Source organism: Dermacentor silvarum, chromosome 1 (assembly GCF_013339745.2).
Source record: "Dermacentor silvarum isolate Dsil-2018 chromosome 1, BIME_Dsil_1.4, whole genome shotgun sequence".
NCBI classification, from domain to species: Eukaryota; Metazoa; Arthropoda; class Arachnida; order Ixodida; family Ixodidae; genus Dermacentor; species Dermacentor silvarum.
This window is the reverse complement of record NC_051154.1, coordinates 61,341,749-61,364,089: the sequence shown is the minus strand read 5'-3', so window position 1 is coordinate 61,364,089 and position 22,341 is coordinate 61,341,749. Positions and strand designations below refer to the sequence as shown.

The following is a 22,341-nucleotide window of genomic DNA, read 5'->3' as shown; positions in this document are numbered from 1 at the left end:
AAGCTGTAACAGCCGACGCAGCTTTGGGCACTTGAATTTGGCGACAACTGCAGTGGAGCGTCTGGTGTTGTGCCGCGCAGCAGCCTCGCGTATGCACATTTTCAGACAGGCAAACCCCGAGCGCTCAGTATTTGTTCCCTCATGTTAACACTTCCCCGGATGCTGGCCAACTATGTTAACCGGCGCTGCTACGTACGGCTCGATAGCGATGGCCACTTCGGACTTTCATGTCATTACATCACCTAGAACAGCTTTTTTTCACCGGAGCACCTTCTGCGAGCGCCAGCAACAATAATGAAGCGCTTCGCTTCATAGAGGACCCAAACGCGAGCATCGTGGCATTGAGTAACCACATTCATTTGTCCAAGATTGTTATTACAACATCGCCCTTGCTTCTTGCGCGCACATTGAGCGAGTTCCCACTGTCGCGGCTGATGTCTTCAGAAAAAAAAAAAACGGCGGAAAAGGACCGACGAAAATTTGAAAAGTAATGGTTAGTGAAGAACGAGTGAAGCGCTACAGAGGACGCACTGAAAGATCCAGGCCGGCTCGTTCTGCTTTCTGTATTTGATCAACGTTAATAAATGTTGGGAAAAAAGGTAACGTAGATCTAATCGATTACATTTTAGTAATCGCTCATTTGCTTTTGTGGAGCAGTAAGTGGTCACTGTAATCAATTCCATTTTCGCACGAAGTAACTGTAACTGTGATCGGCTACTTTTTTTTCTGTAACGTGCACAAGTCTGCTGCGAATGCACTCCGCCATCTCGTTTACACATCTGCCAATGCCAATGACGGTTGTGATATTTAGTGACGCGAGTGTGCGAATCTTGACGCAAAAGACACCACGTAAGATTACGAAGGGCTGAAACGAAGAAAACAGAGAACACGGGTGTGGTGCACCCATTAACCCTTGGCCTCTTAGAGCTCTTCACTACTTGCATGGACTAGAGGTCCTAACTACGCTCCTCATGCTGTAACATCAGCAGCCTTGGGAGGCTTGGCGGAACCCTTAATGGATAAGTGAGTTTATGGTACTCTTGTCGATCAATGGGATTCAACGCATACGAGTGTAATGATCCTGAGTATTTGCTGCGAAGAAACCGGAATTTGATTTTTTATTTAACTTCGAGAGTGGAACTGACAATCTCTATCGCGTTCCCTTATTTATTTAGTTCCTAAGTTATTTAATTATGTGTTTGTTCATACTGCCGCCCTATGGAAAGGGCTATTGCAGGAGTGGGCATACACAATAAAGCAAGAGATAGAGGGAAAAGCAAAACAAAAGAAGTACATTCATTATTAACAAATATGACGAAAAATTACGCGGGTCAACACTCATTGTTAACTGCACTTAAAAACTCACTAAAGAAAGTGAGCGAACGTGCCTGGCTATGGAGCTCCAATGGTCTACTGTATGTGCGAGTGAAATAACTGTACTTGTAGGCGTTCATCAGTGGGTGCGGTAAGGATATGATAACTTCAGGGTTTATTGAATACCTATATCGATATACCTTTCAAATCTGGCTTGTATAGGCTCAAATTTCTTCAAAAACTTTTCTCTCTCTCTCTCTCTCTCTTTGCATTCAGCTGATATTCATTTCTTTTTGCGACGCCCGCAGTCAATGATGTGCATTAGAACTTCCCACTTAAATTTGCCACAGAAAAGTCTAAACTTCTTTCCAGCAGTGCTGTTTGTCCTCACGCAAGTTTATTCTTGGGCACGTGACGAGTATAGCTAGAAATTCAGACAGTGTTGTAACATGCACACAAGAATACATAATTGTACAGATGTACGCAGTGACTAACGTTTCACGTTGTTCTTTTTTTTTTTACTTATTTGTCCTTTTTCTCACTTGCGTGTATGTTTCAGCATTTGCGCATGCTAACGTGTCATCATTTTGTTAATGATGCAATTTTTGTGCACGAAAAGGAAATGAAGTAGCCGCATGTATGCAGCTTCCAACCTACTCATCTGTACTCCAGTTAAGCCCATTTACCTACAGCAAAAACCGCGTAACAGGCTAACAGCCTGATATTCCGAAATGATAAATTCGAATACTAATTTGGTATTGTACGGCGACAATATTTTTTCCCACTGGCTTTGTTTTTATTGTTGTGTCAACGAGTAAGCTATACTATATTATAGACCCCTGCCAATTTTAGGTAAAATATTCTGTAAAATCCGGTTGCAAAAATCTGGCACTGTCTTTCGTGTCCCTAAGCTAGAACAAATCGAGATTTTTAGCGAAACGCTTACGGCATTCTTATTATGATCTGATTATTTTTATCAGAGAAAGTAAAATAGTGATATAAAGCATCCGTCGCGGAAAATAATGTACAGTCTATTTTCCCAATCAAGCATCTTGTAACTTGCTATATTTTCTCTTTCTTTCTCTCTCTCCGTCTCTCTTTTTTGCATGCTTACATTTCTATATGCAATCTTATTCCTCACATGCGGGCCCGCGCTGGTCCTGGGCGGGCCCTTGCACGTAATTTGGGCGTTGTAGCTGCGTATTCTAGTGTGGGGCCGCACGCGATGCCATCATCAGAATAAGAATATGGGTCTGTCTTTTGCTCCGCATGGCTGAAGAGACCATTGTGACTTGAGTCCATGATAGTTCATGCTTTTGGTCCTATTTGGGACATATACACTGGAGGGAAACTCTTCAAGAACAGCCATTCTGTGATGACGTGGCTTTCTTAGGTGTCTGTGAAATAACATCCTTGAGCTGATGGCATTTATTAGCTTATCATTGAGAGCTACTCGATGGTGCTCTCCAGGCTTATAACATTCTCTAGGTGCACAATGTTTTAAAAGTGAACGTAAACCTCATTGACTACCGTCTTTCAAAAAGCGCCTCGAGGACATCTCTAGAGAAGATTCTGACTTCGTTAGAAATGTACCGTTCCCCTTCTGGAATCTAAACCAGGCGTCCAAAAAGGTATCTGTCCCTGCCAGCGATTATATTCGCATGTACTCAGCTAGTATAGCACGTGTCATTGCTATTACTTAGGAAAAAAAAGCAATCTTTTTGTGCAGGCTTTTTCTGCCTATCTTTTTATTTGTTGCCATCATACATGTTCGAACATGTGCGCCGTGAATTTCTGACTTGGATAAGTATTTTGGTAAGTGTTTTGTTGATTACGAACACTTTCAGGCGGTTTCCATTTCGCTGCCGTAGATGTAATTAGATCTTGTTTCGTCGCGTTGTCACTTTCGTACGAGTTACGTGCGGTCGATACTGGCTTTAAATCGCACTTAGAGTCCCATAGTGCTGGTTGCTGTTCATTAACTGGCTGGCAGGGTTTGGGAGGAAAAGTGTTCCACGGAAAGTTAAGTTATTGGAAGAGAAATATATTTGCCTTCGCACCAATTTGCTTTTGTTTCATTGTATTTGACGAGGAACTTATTAAAGTTGGCGATATAATGAAAGCGGGACAAGTAACAGTTGTCACCAGCAAAATAAATCTTGAGTTCTTTTTTTTTTTTTTTTTTTTTGTGTGTGTGTGTGTGTGTGTGTGTGTGTGTGTGTGTGTGTGTGTGTGTGTGTGTGTGTGTGTGTGTGTGTGTGTGTGTGTGTGTGTGTGTGTGTGTGTGTGTGTGTGTGTGTGTGCGTGCGTGCGTGCGTGCGTGCGTGCGTGCGTGCGTGCGTGCGTGCGTGCGTGCGTGCGTGCGTGTGCGATACACGTACGATAATGACGCTTGCGCCGCGAACTCTTTGAACATTGTGACTGGTACAGAACATAACGCTTGCAATCTAAAACGGCTAACTTCAACATACTTTAGTACACGAGACTGTCACGTGCAATCGAACCTCTCGTTGCTGTATACAAAAGAAAAAAAATCGCTGTTAATTGCAGTCAGCTTGAATCACATTCATTTCGCTTGGTTCCTGCAAAAGCGAATGTAATGAAGTTTCAGGCCTAAATAGAAGAGTAAATCTGCACTCCTGAAAAGGCAGTAAATAAATACGCATTGCAAGCAGTGAATACTATTTTCTTTTATGCGCTGGTCTAGTATACCGTATCGGTTTGCAAGTCACACATAGCTCTTTGTTTGCGTTGAGAATTAGTAGGCACCCATTTAATGATTTACTATCCCCCAATTAATCCTCTTTAGGGCAGCCTATAAAGCACAGGAACAACTCTTTCCGCAAAGGCTAATTAGGACCGCGGTCGGTGTTCTTTCTTTTTTTGCCAGGACAATGCCTTCTTCGGCAGTATACAGAGCGCGTTTACTGTTCTTTCTTTAGACACATGCGATGACGGGTCGAGAACCTAGAATTGCAGAGTAACGTTGCCATGTTCGGCAACATATCCGAATGTTTTTTTCTCCCGCAATATGTACCAGCTGATGTGAACGCAAAGCTGCTCTTTTCTTCATTTTCCGTCCGTCTGCCACTCAAATTTTTCCGAGGCGTCGGACGAGCCGAAAGGATTCCTTCGGTATCAAAGGTCGACAGGGATTTTGGTATATTTACCCACCGCGTCGAAATGAACGCGTGCTTATTTCAGACGGGACATTCTTCTTCCCCGCTTTGTATCTTGAGTGGTGAGATGTGAGACATGCAAGACTTCCTCTGGCTGTGCCTTTTGGACAGTAAAAGAAAGAAGTTGCTCAAGCCAGTGGCGGCGAGGCTTCCCAACGTGAGCCTCCCAGACGCACCGTTTACCGAAACGGCCGAAGTGACATAGTTTTACACCTTCTGATTTCCTTCCTCCGAGACACTGATTTGACGAACGTTTGGTGAACCCCTGTGTTAAAAAGGTCGGGTATTGCTCAGACGGAACGATTGCCGGCGCAGCACGCCATGCTAACCCCGCCTGTTGGCGCACAACCACCAAACTATAGGGCAGAAAGGTTCAAGCTAGAGATAACGTGCGGGAACAAGAACAAAAGAAAAAGATAGAGAAGGAGAGCTAAAAAGCTGATAATGATAACTTGAGAAAAAAAAAGCGAGAATAACGGGAAAAGTTCAGGCGCCCGGCGGGGGTAATATAGCGAGCAAGTGTTAAAGTTCTCAGACGAAAGCAATACCCGAATGCTATACCTTGATGAAGAAGTCTACAACCTGTCGCTGCTTACAAGTGTCAGGCACGGCTCTTAAAGGGCTTTTGATAATCTACCTGATGAAATACTTTTTAACAACGGAATGTTTTTTTTTTTTAATTTCTCACCACAAAGTTCTCTAAGCTTTTTTTTTTTTTTTTTTTTTTTTCAAACTAACGGTGAAATGGCGGCGCTGGTTGTCATTCACAGCAAGGTGAAGTTCCAACAACGCACACTATAGCGTTTGAGAACTCCAGAGGCCATGCCATCACGAAAACCACATCGATGTCTTCCAAATCTTTTGAGAAACAAGCCGCGTACATAACCACTTCGTTAAAGTTGACGCCACATTGACGATGCCACATTACGATGCCACATTACGCTGACATACCGCCTTGCAGGAAAGATGAGTCAGTACTTTGTAAAACTGCTCGAAAGGCATGTATATTACTAAAAAAAAAGAGCAGCGATCAAAAAAGTAAACATAAGCCACAAGCTTGCAAACACAGAGTCAGACTTTTGCGTTGCAATCTCAGAACTTTCCTCTTGTGTATACGTCCAGATGGTCTATAATGCCACGCGTTATTTAGAGACACCGGAAGAATTAAAATGAAACAGCCTATATAGCAACAGTATAAGTGCGCAACCTGATAAGTCCAAATTAAGTGGAGTTGTACTAAGTGCGCGACGTTCGGCTATGATTAAGCATATAGCAATGTCCATCGAGACCAGTTCACCTTCAAATGCTGCCATCAGAATAAAGTCACGTTATAACAATACATTATGGGGAAATGACAGTTAAATTAAGAGAGAGCTATAGGCAGTCATTGCTTTATAGCAGACGAAGCAATTGACCACAACACTGCATGGCTAGGCGCTCAGCAGTTAAATACTTCAGATCATGCGCATTTTCGGCCACTTGGTTACATTTTTTTCCTGAGTAGCCATCATTGGCAATGTGCTGTTATGTGGAAGAAACCAAAAAGCCGCCATTCGGCGCTGTCTTTTGATGATGCACGCTAACACGCCGTTGCTCAGGGGATTTAAAAAAAGTTGCCTTGTGACTGCTTGAGCTGATTAGCCCTAAGACCTTGCGAGGCGGGAGACACGTCACGTCTTGTCAGCGCGCGTTGCTTCAAAGAGTTATTATCGCCTTATTCGTTCACGAAAGCGTTCCCACTTATCTCGCGCGCAGAAAGGATTACGCAGTCAGATGTCATAGCACCGCTTCGCGGAAAGACAAAGCCGTCTGCACACTGAATTAATCACTGCTTGAGTAGGGCGTCTGCGCTTATGAGGGATGTGCGGAGGGAAATGGGGAATTGCTTCCAAGGGAGGCACGCGCTTATACACATAAAAACCCTGGATCGTGTGCTATACGCCCGTCCTATCTTGACACGAAATATATCAATTAAAGAGTACTTAATTCTGGACAATAGTGTTCAATTGGTCGCTGCCTCTGTAACAACAGATGAGCATGCAAAACGTATAGATGGAGGCTGGAGCGTTGGCAGTGAAGGTGATATAATAAATTTGTCGGGGCATAAAGGGTATTCCCATGAATTTCCCTTTAAACCAAGCAAAACAGAGGTTCACTCGAAGTGCTCATCTTCGAGTGATCAACAGTGCAGGGTCGAACAAGAGATGTCTCAGCAATGGAGCGATCGTTCCGGCAAAGGGGATTCGCTTTCGCCCTTACGAAGACACCTTGACGAAGACACGTCGACGAATACAATTCCCCATTTGAAAAACAAGTCCCCTTCACAAAGACAAGTTGACAAATGCAAGTCTCTTGAACAAGTCCCCTTGTCGAATGGTTCGCTCCAGCCTGAGACAAACCTTTATAGCAAGGTAACACTTTTCACCACTCCGACTCGAAGGGCGCTAAGTGTTAAAGTGACAAAGTTGTGCACGAAACGTAACCCGCGTATTTTAACAGATGCTTAATTTAACATTGTGTACAGATTGTACAAATATATATAAAATGTTAAACGCGCTCCATGGTTTTTATAGTGACTATTCCCTTTGAACATGATACTATATATACTCGTGTTTGTTACAGGTCACGCGCCGACCCTGCATTACGCATGATTTCTATAGATTTGGAATTTATGTCAAGTTATTTGTATGTTTGTAGAGTGTATGTAGTGTGTTTTACTCTGATCGATTGTGAAAGAGTTTCAATACTTATATTTCTTTCTATTTGTGTTTTTCTCTTGTCTAGCGTTTCGTTTTTTACGTGTTTAGCTACGAATTCCGAATAGCGGGCTCTTCAGCCAAACTGCCCATACTGTAGCAGTTAATGCATCATCATCATCATCATAATCGCAGGGAGTTAATACATAACAACAAACAAATAACCTGAGGTATGGTTTTTTGCTGGAGGCTAGCTGCGAAACCCTCCCAAAATATCTACAAATTGATTGATAGATAATTTGACGCCTAATTTAATAGATTTCTTTAACACCATAATTAGAGTTGGTGTATGACGCATGAATGCTGGTTGTTAATCACTCTCGTTGAAAGCGCATGTGCAAGCAATTGTAAAGTTTATCACTGCGTGTCGTGCTTTGAATTATAAACGATCTTTTTTTTTTTTGCAGTTTCATTTTTCTTTCAGTTGCGGAATGAACAGGTTCTCTCGTAAAGTTCATTACTCGTTGTAAATATTGTCTTTCTTTTTTTCTTCGTTTCATTGACATCATAGAAGGAGATGTTAGTGCACCATTAATTTTGCCGGATTCTAGTGCCATAGCACATTATTTGTCATGAGGAGGGAGAACAAGAGATGCTGACTTTCATGAGAAAGTGCAGATGTTTGCATAGATGACGGCTTAGCGCGCTCGACAAGATGCGTTTATATATGCAAGGCAAAAGTAAACATACTGTGAACACGCAAACTATCAACTGGCTAAGGTGCGACGTACACCCACATGCACGTAAATGATATTTACAGACTTTTGTTAGGCCTTGTATAGCCCTCGAGGAGATGATAGGCGCGTTCGCGTACAGCAAACACGCAGAACGATGCGCTTTCTTTATATATGTTACTTGCGTTTCCATTGTACTTAAGTCGGTAGTTGAGGATGACTCTGTGTCTAGGCTATTCGGTTTTGCGCCTAACTTTCGGCGATTAGTTTTCTACTGAAGAGGAAAAAAAAAACTAAATTAATACAATTACATACGAAATGCAAAGTTTCATTAGTGAAGATTTTGATTTTCTCTTACCGAGGGCCACGAGTATACATATAACACACAGCAAAATACTGTATTGTTGTGCTGTGTGTTACTATTCATGCTGCCTCTAATTTTTTTTTCGCCCAGTTGCTTGTTCATTGCTCATCGAAGCAATGCAGTTAGACGAAGTCACAAATACTAAGACGCCATCGTCTATATACCAATGCATATGTAAATTAAAAAAAATGTACTAGAAAATGCTAAGTCTATCGTGTTTTCAAGAGCGCTGTTCGGCCTCCAATGACTTACCGAGCTCAAGTATAACAAAAAGCATAGGCACATTCAGACGCCGGTAACCTGACCCAACTGACACTGTCTTGCACAACTCCAGGCGAGGCGTTTCTGCGAAGCTGCTCAATCAGAAAAGAGCGTATATAGTAGTAGTGGTGTATACGCATATCAAGCGAGGAGAAGCACTCGTGGCAAGAAATCCTGTACGCGGCCACCCGCGTTTCTTGTGCGAACATGCGCAGCCTTACATTCCGCCAGCAGCTTGCCTGTGGCGCGTGGAATGCGGTCCGTCGTATACACACCTGCTTGTGCAGGCGCGACACGCGGGGAACGACGCGGCTTACACATGCAACGCATTCAAGTCACTGGAGGAGTGGTGCACGCACTCTGGGTCGCTGACAGCACGCGTTCGCCTCGCGGCACAACAGCAGGTGTTCGTCAGAGCTCGGTCGCGCTTGTACGCACACCACTGCTAGGGGGCGACGCGGGCAGCGAATGACGCAAGCAAACGCCCGGAGGGAGCTGGGCACACATTCATATAAAAAGGCCCACTCTGGCGTTAAAGCACGTCTGACCCGCTTTGTAAACAAGAACCTTTGAAAGCGCACACTGCAACACGATGATGGCTTTTTTTTTTTTTTTTTTTTTTTTTTTTGTCCATCGTTTGATTTCGCTCGGTTGCCCCACGTGGCAAGCAGGTATACGAAGTTTGTTTGGCAGTAACTGCGGCGACGTTAACCATTCGCTGCATCGCTGTCCGCATACAATGGAGGAAATTGAGCCCGCTGATGACCGCTCGGAGGATTTTGACGTTCGTTTAGTATATCGCTCTAGATAACCACAGCCTCCTGAACAACTGCTCAATGGCAATAAAGATTTGCACAATGACGGCAGCAGTCTTAGCAGACAAGTTGTATATTCATAAACAAAGGAGCGCGGGGACGTGCACTGTGAAGAAGCGCCTGGTTAGCGTAGTGTGCAAGAGCAAAGTGTAGGGAAAAATAGCGGACGAATGCGTTAACTATTCTGTCCTTCCTAGCTATTATTCGCCGCATTGAAGCATGTTGTCCGAAAATATTAACCGAAATATCCTTCGATAAGTGTCACGTTGTCGTAATCTAGCATGCATTTCTGCAAGCTTAATCACTCAATGGAAATTAATATCACCTTTGCTTTTAAAGTTCTCCACAACATCGCCGCATCTCCATTACGCCACATTCTGCAGCTTGTTTATATATCATTATTGGATTACAAGGTGGCATTTTTAAACTACACTTCTATCATTTCATGACAAGCCCGTGCGAAGTTCCTTCAAGCTTCTCCGCCATGATAATGACCCATAATATATATATATATATATATATATATATATATATATATATATATATATATATATATTTAACATTTCCTTGTCACTCTCCCGAGTCAAGACCCGCGAAGAGCTGCGTTTACGCCTCATATTTGTCAAGATAAATGGTTACCTGGCTACTGCACATGATTTCCTTGCTAGGGTCTTTTTTCCCAACACGAAACTTGGGCTATGAGAGTGGCTGCATCGGAGTATTGATATTGATTACCCAAGGCTCTTTAATTTGCGCCGCAATCTCCTTATATTATAGGAGTGTGTTTGTATTTCGCTCCGATAGCAATGCTTGCGCCTCAGTGACGAAGCAAATTAACCCATGAGCTCGCGCCCAGCATCAGAAAGAATATAGTCACTCAACTATACGACGGTGGATATCGAAAGCAGTGGCCGAAACATATCCATCGAAATCATAGATACGTTTAAAGTATTTCATTTCTGAGCACATCTAAGTGAATATGGTCACCATCAAATATTTGTGTTTGTGGGGCAGCATCAGCCCAAGCAAAATGAGCATGAATACAACATCCTCAGCCGGCGTGGCTGCGTTTCTATGGGACCACAAAGCAAAAACAGCCATGCATACTGAGATTTCGGCACGCGTTATAAAAGAACCATTGATAGATTTTGGGGGTCGTCCGCTCTGGTACGCTGCATGGGCAAAAATGATTTAGAAAAGTGTTGAAGCTCCACATAGATGTTCAGTTGCGGTATAACAAACGAAAACACGCGAGACCAAGCAATTGCGCAACTTTGTGCTATTCAAACCCTTTACTGCACGACTGTATTCACTCAGTTTGTCATATTTTTGTTTTGTTTTTTTATTGATCGTTTTTGCTCAAGTTCCCAACTATGCTTTCATTAAAAAAAAGAAAGGAAGAGCTCAGTCACCACATCTTGGTATACGTGCACAAAAATTTTATTTCCGTTTTCACTCTGTAATAGCAACGGCGGACAATCTTCTGGCATGTGCAAAAGACTATCCACGGAAGCACCCCGTACACCACATTCGCCTGTTCACCATTTTATCCGTTCATCCATCAAAGATGACATGTTCGTCTTTTCAATAGTAAGGCGCTTTGCGTTTAAGGCAGTATTTGACATCTTGCCGAGGAATTACATAAGAAAGCGGGTATACACCGAACATTTTAAATATTTTTTTATACAGCCTTTCTAAAAATTCTAAAATTTCTTGTTCGGTTCTGCTCTGTCGTGAGGGGTTTGCAGTTGAGAGGCGGAAATCTCATGCCGCCTATATTTGATTGCTCCCTTTCTTGTATCTATAGGAGGACACAATAGATAGATAGTAGGGTGCAATTCAGTTTCAAACTCCGTTCGCTCACTCTCAGGTGTACTGCGAATGTGATCTACTGCCTATATTTAAACGTACTAGCTTAAGCCTATCAATAAAATTACGTTTGACAGACTTTCCCATTTTCTTTTGTAAGCTTGCATCACTACAGCTGTTCTAGCACAGTACTTACCGAAGCGATGGTTAAATACACGCAGGTTTTTTTTTTCTTTTCCTTTTTTAAGAGGCACGCGTCGCTCCTGCCTTAGATAAATTACTTCTGTCGACAATTGATGACAAAGGTGTCCGCACTTCATGGCTTGGTGTACTTTTCATGCACTATAGAAACTTTGTTCATGCGTGTCAAATATCGAGCGATGAAAATTGCTTAGGGAGAACAATTCATAAAAGAAAAATGTTCATGGTACTATAGCGTCTTGGTACAGCTTCAGCAGTCGTTGTCTCTTGTTTTCTTTAAGATTTTTTGTTTTTCTTTGAGACATCGATTACACCGCCCCCTTTTCATTCCTCGTTAAAAAAAAATAAGTTATGGGGTTTTACGTGCCAAAACCACGATCTGATTATGAGGCACGCCGTAGTGGGGGACTCCGGAAATTTAGACCACCTGGGGTTCTTTAACGTGCACCTAAATACACGGGTGTTTTCGCGTTTCGCCCCCATCGAAATGCGGCCGCCGTGGCCGGGATTCGATTCCGCGACTTCGTGCTCAGCAGCCCAACACCATAGCCTCTGATTAACCACGGCGGGTTTTTCCTTACTCGTGACGCTAAACAAGCATACGAACGTAGGCCTACTTGGTTATCTGGGCCGGTTTAATGTAACGATTATACTTTCACTCGATTCTATTCTTTCTGATCATCCACCACTCACAACCACCCGATCACAGAGAATATACGTAGGCGAAGCTCTGCTCTGACCGTCGACGAAGCTCGAAAAGAAAAATAATTGGAATAGTATCGCTACATTATCCTGGCCGTGGTTGCTATCTGAGTCTGGTTGTATCAATATATAATTTTAGATAAGAGTTTCTGTAAACTCCCCAACGATTAGAAGCTCCTTCTACTTGACTACAAATGCAGCTCTTCCATTAAGGCCGCAATATACAAACACACACACATACATACACACGCACACACACAGATATATATATATATATATATATATATATATATATATATATATATATATATGCGTCACTTTCGAGTTATATCACTTTTGAGATATCATAGCATGAATTGCAGTGGGAACATGATTAGTGCGGTATATGTAGTTCTTGTCAATTTTCACTACCCTATAAAAGAGGGTTTGTTCTCAAGCTAAAGTGACGTCTGCGTTTTGTCCTTCTTGATAGTGCCGTCTTCGTTCATACTTCAGAAAACGAGCGCTGTCGCCATAAAGGTATACGCCGAAGCTGTCGTAACAAAGCTCTCTGGCTAAAATTTCTTGCCTTGGTGCCTTAGCGCTTCGGATAGCAACGCGGCGTGCTCGCGCAGGCATAACCTTTCTGATAATGCTATACCTTGTAAGCGAGCATTCGCGTAACGAAAGCGGCGTTATATCAAGCAGAATTTTCGCAAAGAGTAGCCGCCGACATTCAGCAGACACGGCCCCTTTAAGTACATCTTGCTCGGCGACTGTGATTGCCTCTTTGATCATGACATAATGACAGCATCAACGGAGAGGACATGGACGGGTGGATTGTAACCTGTGCTTACAGGGGAGCGAATAGTGGTGGGCAGGGGGGAAGGGAGGGGGAATAAAAGGCACGCGCTTCTGATATCTGTATGGTTGTCGTCCTATAAGCATGCTGTCGTGTGTCTATTGCGCGAGGAAACCTTTCCTAGCCTGCAGTCCTTCACTTCTTTGGAACCTGCATGTCTGGTGACGGTGGAGTGGTCCCATTCAGCTGCACAGATCGCATTTCACATGAACGCTTCGCCGACGCGTCCATCTGCAGCATTCTCGAATTCAGTGCGCATCATTGCTCAGAATGTATACTGGTGCGCCCGCATTCACATGACGAATCCTAACTCGATTTATACCATGATTTGGCCTCTGTTAAGCTTCGTTCACAAGAGCTCGATCCCAGCGGGTTAATTCAGAAGTAGTGCTTATCCAGACAGACCCGGCAGCTTTTGCATGCATTTTCCGAAGAGGGTCGCGCGAGTCAACCCACCTCTCGTAGTCGGGCTCAGTCAACCCGCCCCCCTCGACCCGCTGGCGTTCACATGAACCAAACGACAATATTTCTGTCCCGAACCCGACTCAACTCGCCTTTTTCGGGTTCGTGCGAACGTATAAATTCAGAGGTAAAAAAAAAGCAAACAGACGTTTTTGACCAAGTAGCTCTCGCTTGTAGAAATTGCCTTTATAGTTTTCATATTCCATTAATTACGCTTAGCACTGTCCCTAAAGGGTGTCCGATTAGGAGAAATAAAAGTAATTAATGGGCTCCCAATTAATGTTCAACGTACTGTGCTGTCTTTCAACGAGCCATGAATCTGTAATACATAGGCTTTTTAAAGATATTTAGCCAGCAATGGAACGCGGACGCGGTGGCCAGGAATCGAATCACACACCTATCAACTGCTCAGCAGCAGCTAAGTCTAAATACACGAACGTTTGCATCTCCCCCCCCCCCCCCCCCCCCCCCCCCTTTAATACGGCCACGCTATTATAGCTTTAATGTGCAGTCAATAGCATGTCGCGAGAGCTTGTCTGCATACTTCTGCTTTTAACGTGCTTTATTGTTTTTTTTTTTTTATCAGTTGAAACATAGGACATTAAGCAAATGAGCACTCGAGAGTTAAAATTGAAGCGCATTTTTGTAGTTTTGGTTAGGTCTCAGAGAAGCTTTACTTTTGACATTTGTGATGGCTTTCTAGAGATACGGGCATGATTTACTTGCCGGCAAAGTCTATTAAATATTATATGATCATTCCACTTAGTGAGAAAACAACGGCAACTGCAAAATTTTCATTTCATCCCCAAGTATACGTGTTCAAATTAGTGTTTGTGGCCAAGTGTTCTGTTCTCTCTATCTAACTATCCAGGTATTACATAATTATTTCTCGATGCTTTCATCTAGAATTCTCTGCCGCCAATACATTAATGAGCTGTTTTGTGCCATTTGTATCTGTATTTCTATGTGTGTTTTCTCCGTTAGACCTACATCCAAGAGTATTACGACATGCGCGCCGCTGGCGGCGCTGCTGCATGCGGCGAGCACTGCGCAACCAAGAATATTGCCGTCATAATTTTAAAGCTGAGCACTGTTATTATGACACGCTCGTTGGCACTATTCTATATGCGGTCGAAGCGCAACACTCTTGCTTTGGCAGTCACCGTTCTTACGCTGTTGCGGCATATATCACGCTCTTGAATCACACACCGAGAAAATTTGCACTTAAGACGAACTCTTCGCCACCACCCCGACAGCACATCAAAAGGCACGGGCACGATTGCGAAATGTGAGAAAAAGAAAGGAAGATGAAATTCTCCGAGGAGAAACAAACGTATATCACTTGTTTTGTGGTGCTGCCGTCCAAAAGTCTACAGCGCGCGCGCGCTTCGACTGTTGTGCTGTAGGTGCTAATTAATTATGCATTGTAACACAAAGACGGCACGCAGGGTGGGTCGACAGGATGGAAGCATTGTACCAGACGATGTCATCGGTTTTCGTATCTCCTTCTGGTCGCGGTCTTTGCACTGTCGTGTACATTTTGATAGGACACACAAATAAGTCGGCAGTAGAGCAGACTGTTAAGGATTGCAACGCTCATATGGATAAACACTGAAAAATAAGAAGTTGTACGCGTTCAATGCGAACTATATTCGACATGCACAGGAAAGCAAAATGCTCCTTCAGCAATCTCGTTTCTGTTGGCTTGCAGCTCTTAAGAAGCAGGCATATATTAATTAGGTGGTGTATTTGAAGATGTAGAGGCGTTATGGGGTGTACCGTCTGTATTCAAGTTATATATAGTGCGAATAGACTCTTTCAAGCCCCATAACCTTGATTTTTTTTCCTCCCTAATGGAACCGATACTTGAACGCTTTATATAGGAGCATAATGAGTACGCTTGCAATTGCTATATTTGTCCAGGTGGCTTGCAATAAACGTATGGCAGGTTATGAATGTGCTGCGTATTCCGTGCGTGCCTCCGTTGCTTCAATCGTCTATCTTTCGTTTGAGTCCTGGTATAGTTGTTCCTGCATTTTGCATTTCCCATATTTCCCATACCCACTTTCCACAAGACAGCGTGACCAACTGAATTTCCTTTTGGCTATAGCCTTCCTGCCTTCCATATATATATATATATATATATATATATATATATATATATATATATATATATATACCTCCTGTCTCCCGGTTGCTTTAAGGTTTTCGCGTCCTCATATTGTCATGCATGCCTACGCTTTCCTACAATGTCAATAAATTGTCAGTGACAATTCAGACCGGACGTGAAGCACGGTACACATGTGCGTAGAGTGTTATGTTGCACAAATTTCACGCAGCTGTTCCATATTCCCCCGCACCAGGGTAATGGTGCGTTAGGCGATTGCGCGGTTGCAGCCATACCTTTTGTTCCCCTCTTGTTTCGGTTTTCCCCATTCGATGCACTATTTCACGCTTTATTCTCCAGACGTACGTATGTCATCTTACTGCAAGCTGCTATAAATTCTGATGCCGCTTTCAGGAGTACGGTAACGAGACATCCTACATGACAAGCTGAAACGTAAACCTAGTGAAATTTTAAGTTGCCTCAATTAGTTTCGAACCCTTTTACATGAGTTTAGTCGATTGGAACATGCAAGATTTGAGCTTTTCTGGCCAATTCACATCATAGATTTAATGATATTTCGTTCTGTTCTGAACACTGACATAATTTGGCTACCGAAACAGCGTGTAAGCGTAGGTGGCACCGCGAAATACGACTTTCACAACTGTCATTAATGTGACAATAGTACCTATAGCAGCTGCAAGATACGAATATTTCGACAACAACGCACGTCGGGAAAGACTAAATTCTCACACTTTGAAATCGTTCGCACGAAGTAGAAATATGCCATTCCTGTCGCACTTGCAACGCCAATTCCCACCGACAACGCTACGCAAAAACGCCATACGACGTTGTGACACCAAGGCGTGCCTCTCGTAACATCGCACGAATGTGCCGCCGTGAAGTGACGCGCGCGAGCACGTGTCAAGCGGCGGCGGCGGCCGTGAATGGCAGCCCAGACAGCTGGCATTCACGTCCGGAGCCTGTGTATATAGCGTACCTTGGAGGCGGTCTTTGACGGCCGGGTGCGTGGGTCCAATCCAAGGAAAGGACGGGAACGCCGCCGAGGCTCCCATGGGTGCAGGCCGGTGCGCGGGCACGCGGATCACCGTCCCGTTGGCGCCCAGGTGCAGCGGGCTGAGATGAGCGGCCGCGACCAGCGCCGGCATCTCGGCGGCCGACACGAGCGGTGGCGAAGGTCCGAGCAGGGCGCCGTCGGGCCGCCGGTCGCAGTCGTCGCCCAGCAGTCGGCTGATGCTGAACGAAAGGCGAGGCTTGTGGTTGGCACCCTCGGCCGAGGGAACAGGCGATGCCGGTGATCCCGAGCGGCTGCCGTCCGTCGGCTCGGGGCTCGTCATCCTGGCGCTCATCAGGCACGGCTCATGATATCCGCCGGCGACCGGAGCACAGCGCCAAATGGCGAGCCGCCCGCGCGGGCGCCATTAGCATGCCGGGGAGGGATCGCTCCGGAGGAGGCCGCGCCGCCGAAACCCGCCGCCCCGCCTCCGCCGCCGCTCGCTCCGCCCGCGCCCGTCGGCGGCCCTCCAATGGAGCCGCGCTGCCTTCGCCGCTCGCATGCGGAGATTTAATAACGAGGTCAGACTTCTTGAGCTATTCCTTGGGGCGTCTATCATTTTGGACGCAATATCTGCGGTCGGGCGCGGACGGGCTCCTCATGGCGCGCCAAGCGTCGCCTCTTCTCGGCTGCTCATCCAATGCTCTGGTCTGGCTCACGCGTGGCCGCCTGTGACAGTCCTTGGGAGCGGCCAATTCATTACTACACGCGGCCAGGCGTCGCCCTTCGCCCTCGCGTCGTCGAAATTCTTGCGCGCTCCCGCCACCTGCCCGAGAGCAACGAGCGGCTTGCCCACTCTTGACACCTTCGGAGCTATCACTTGTCTCGAGAAAAACACGCACGCGGGGAAACTCTTTCCGGAATTCACGTATAGGAGTTGCGCGAGGTACACTCACTCGCTGTTATAAGACATTGGGCCCATTTCCTATAGCAAACAGTTGGTTACATGTCGGGCAGGATAGCTGAAGGTACCCGTTTTGTACGCTTTTCCATTTTCTTTCTTTATTTCGGTAGAAGGAGGAAGATGCTTGAAAGAGATATTAATATTGTTTCCGGTGACGCCAGTTATCTCGCCTATATTATTTCTGGGCAGGAAATTACCTTCTCATAACTGCATGCATCGCCTCATATACAGTGATATTAGCTCTTGTTTGGAGCAGACGTAGGTGTGATCCTTCCTAGCGCTATAGCAATGCTGAATAAGGTTGAGGGGAATACTTTCGATATTACTCCGTATTAGTCATGTTGTTGTCTCACATTTCGTTAATAGGAAATGAAAAAAATTTAAATAAAATCTCGCAGCTGTTTAGCCGAAAGAGAGAGAGAGAGGGGAGAAATAAAGGAAAGGCAGAGAGATTAACCAGCTAGAGTCCCATTTACTACCTTACCCTTGGGGAGGGAGAAGTGGGTAGAAAAGGAAAAAGGAAAGGGAAAGTGAGCGAAGCGCGCGCTCACAAAAGAGCGTTCACCGAGCAATCAAGAGCGGCCGCAAAGGCCAAGCGTCTTCAAAAGGGCAGCAGTGCTCTTAACGACTGATGAAGTTGTGGGACGACGCATCGAGAGAGTACCTCATGAGTATTTTACTTATCTTGTAAGGTAAGGGCTTCCTACTGCAGGTGCCGTATTTTCTAACGATCCTCTTCAAAGTTGCCGTTCTTTTCGTCATTTGTTAACTCGGACGCCTTCCGGACGCCGCGCCACCGTTATTGATTTAATCGGCCGCTAGGCGCGACAGCAAACATGCAGAAGCGAAAAATAGAAAGCGTAATGGAACGTTGGAAAATTTCTGTTCCAATACTATTCTTTTTCCCTCAAATTTTAGTATATAACCTCTTCGGTGGACGCCGTTAGGAGAGGATGAGTGAAACAATAAAGCAGTCTGACATAAAATGCAGCAAACACGTTTGTATACTTATGTTATCCTATAAATAATTAAACAGTTCAGAAACTTAATCTACGTGAAGATTAGCTTGATAAACAAGTAAAAAATAAAAAAAAATATTTCATGGTTAGGCTCACACTTGTCAGCGTCTTACGGCGGCGTGCAATTGCGATCACACTCAGTTATCGTGCAATGTTTCCAGCATAGGAACACCTAAACGCTATCTGGACTGCAAATTGAAACAAACAAACAAACAAACAAACAAACAAACAAAAAGCTATGTTACGGAGTTTTCCGCGTAATTAAGTGCTGCTTCGAGCACTCTGTATAGGGTAAGTTTTTAGTTCTACAACAACAACAACGATGACGACGACAACATCATCAACAATAATAACAATAATAATAATCATAATAATAATACATTTGATTCCGCACACTATAGTTGGCGGAAGCAAATTGGCCTGTCAAGCACAGGAGCTTGTTTTATTGGGTCTGTGAACGACGCTCAGGCCCCATGGGGCCTGAGCGTCGTTGGCGTGCATGCATGCATGCATGCACGCCAAGTAATTCCAGGGTTCACGATTAGCAGAAATAACCTTTAGCTTTTTTTCTTTGTGCCTGTGGTTACTGAACGTCACCGAAAAAACAGTATACCGTATACTGTTGCATAGCGGGACGTTCACCGAGTCTCTACAAAACACATGAATAAACTCTTCGCATATTCACTATACACCTTATTCGCAACGTTTGAACGTGGCTAGTAAACAAGCGCAGTGGGCACTTGCACCCCGTCTGCAAAACATTAAGCTGATGAACGCCGCGAAAGCAACTGAAAAATTTAAACGAAAGCTCGCGTGCTTTTTCTCATAGCAGGCAGTCCGCTGCAGGCAGCAGAGACGATTATATGACGACCAGCGCGTGTCGCCAGGCGAAAAACACAAGGAGACGAGGACGGGCCGCTGTCTTGTCCTCTTTATTTATTTATTTATTTATTTATTTATTTATTTATTTATTTATTTATTTATTTATTTATTTATTTATTTATTTATTTATTATTTATTTATTTATTTATTTATCATCTTCTTCTGTATACGACGGTTATCACAATGCAAGATCAACTCGCCCAAAACTGCGCCTTATAAGTGCTGACGTCACAGGTCTCGTCTACTACGTTACACATCCCCCCAGTATGGCGCACAAATAGAAAGAGAGAGAGAGAGAGGAGGGGGGGTGAAAGGGAGGCGAGGCTCGTAAAGCACAAAACATGACTGGGGATATACTTTGCGGGAGAAGGCAGGGGAGTATTGTCGCTTGCCGAAGCTCGCGGAGGATATAAAGGCTTTCAGCCTGTCTGCGTTCTTATTGCCGTTTATAGAATGCCCGGAAGTGGGTATGGCAATCGAAGCGCCCGTAACGGAATCTATAGTGGCACATTGTTAAACCAAAACGCGTTATAAGTGTTTTTGTGTTGCACGGCTTTTTTTTTTTTTTTTTTCGTTTAGAAGCATTGGAAAAAAGTCACTATATGTGCTATAGAGTATATAATACATTGTTGCTGCCGACGCCGTCACGCCAGCAGATTAATAACACTTAGTCCGTCATTGCAATAATTTTTCTGTGGGCTCTGTGCAATGCACGCGTAATGCGCAAGGTGTGCGTCTCGGGAGGCCTAGTACGAATACCAGACTCACCGACTGACCTTGGGAATTGCGCCGATTGAAGGTGCCAGTCGCGCATAATTAACTTGTATATAGGTTTGCTTGCGTGCAATATTCTGAAATTGCCTAATCAAATCGCCCAGCACATATGCTGGAGCGAAGGACGTTGCAAAGTTTCCTATAGCCAGCGTTGGCAGGCAACCACTGTCGGAGGACGCTATCCTTGACCCATGGCCTGACACTGCAGCTTCAATGCGGGCAACTAAAGCGCTGTTTAAGTTTCGGCAGGACACGTAGCTAGACGAGCGGCTCTAGTAGGGCCACCGCCTAATGTACATATATAAGCACTCACCGCTCCTCTCGTCATCATCATCATCATCATCATCATCATCATCATCATCATCATCATCGTCGTCGTCGTCGTCATCATCATCATCCATCCCAGTACTTTCACTCCGCTTCCCCGGTACAGAGTAGCACACTATGTCGACCTCCCTTCCCTGTCTTTCCTACCAATAAAATCTGTCTAAATATATGCCTAATCGAAGAGAGCCTGCTTCGGCGAGCGCCGGCTCACCTTCTTGCAACATTTCATCAACTTTTCATTTGCTTATACATTACAACTATAACTAAAGCATTAAAAATTATTGCTGTATATAACCCTTCCATGGGATGGTGCTTTGCACATAAGTGTGTCGGATTATAACCAGAATATCCGACGCCGGTGCTACATCTTTTGTCTAGTTTACTGCATTGTGTCATTCAACGCGCTCATGCAGGGCTGAACGCCACATGATGAAGATCCATTACGTACGCATGCACTGAGGATTTTTGAGCGCGAGACACACAAAGCAGTTGTATAACTTGAAGTTACGAAGCAGATTCTTGTATATGTTTGTATTCTTGTATATGGTAAATGAGTTCTGCAGAAGCCCGCAAGGTGGACGAAGTGTCATGTAAGGAAATACCTGTCATTCACACGGCACGTGCGGGAATGGAACCCTGTTCCAACGCCTTTCAGGGGTGGCCGCTGACCAGGAGCCTATATAGCAGATTTCAGAGCCAGGCAGAATTAATCGACAACTCGAAGCAAAGGAACACCGAATACGAAAAATCAGTTCTCCGGACACCCGGAATGTGGAGGGAGCTTCGTGACAGGGAGCAACTGTCATTGACCCTAAAGGGGATTAAAATAATTTGAGTTATCGATTATCGAGCTATCTACCTTATAGGCATTGTTGATTTCCCAGTTGCGAGTGTTACGTAATTTGTATTAGGGAATAACGATGCAACTGAACGCGCCAAGGTTACTTAGTGGCTATATGATGTTGCACTGCTGAGCACGAGGTCGCGGGATCAAATCCCGGCCACGGCGGCAGCATTTCGATGGGGGCGAAATGCAAAACACCTGTTTACTTAGAGTTAGGGGCACGTTAAAGAACTCCAGGTGGTCCAAATTATTCCGGATTCCTGTACTAAGGCGTGCCTCATAATCAGGTCGTTGTTTTAGCACGTAAAATCTCTCCTTCTTCTCTCTGGGGTTTTACGTGCCAAAACCAGTTATGATTATAAAATCTCAATTAAATTAAAAAAACGCTGCAACTGCTTCTACCGGCCACGATGTGTTAACTTTTGTAGTATATATATATATATATATATATATATATATATATATATATACATACATACATATGTGTGTGTGTGTGTGTGTGTGTGTGTGGAGGGTTTCTGTGATAAATTTCCAATAAATGCAAGAAAACGTTAATTGAACAATAAAAGAATGATGAACTAAAATACAAGTACGGTTACTTTTGTAGCAGTAAGTACTTTATTTACAGTAAGCAATATAGAAAGCTCACTGCAGGGCATATATATATATATATATATATATATATATATATATATATATATATATATATGTGTGCGTGTTTGTGTGTGGAGGGTTTCTATGATAAATTCCCCAATAAATGCAAGAAAACGTTAATTGCACAATAAAATAATGATGAACTATAATACAAGCATAAGCGATTGATGCTTGTATCAATGCAATGTAACGTGACTGAAATGCCAAACGTCACACCGTGTTCTAAGCACATAATATTTGATTTTTAAAGGTTCCTAATCTAAGGCAAGTTACTATGTCCTACAATGGACAGTTTTTAGTGATTCCAAGGCAGCCCTTCAGTGCATACAAAGCCCAATGCGCCCCAGACCCAATGGACAACTGGCCTCAGAAATACGAGA

General features: G+C 44.1%; 1 protein-coding gene across 2 annotated transcripts in view; it reads right to left on the bottom strand.

Moving 5' to 3' along the window:
* The window catches only part of LOC119464270 (T-cell leukemia homeobox protein 3-like), a 71,025-nt gene extending 54,116 nt beyond the window's left edge, over positions 1–16,909 (bottom strand). For both annotated transcript variants that reach the window (XM_037725180.2, XM_037725187.2), the window contains exon 1: positions 16,483–16,909. In XM_037725180.2, the coding sequence (XP_037581108.1) occupies positions 16,483–16,852 (370 nt within the window). In that variant the 5' untranslated portion in view covers positions 16,853–16,909. The remainder of the gene's footprint in view (positions 1–16,482) is intronic.
* Between the last annotated feature and the right edge of the window lie 5,432 nt (positions 16,910–22,341).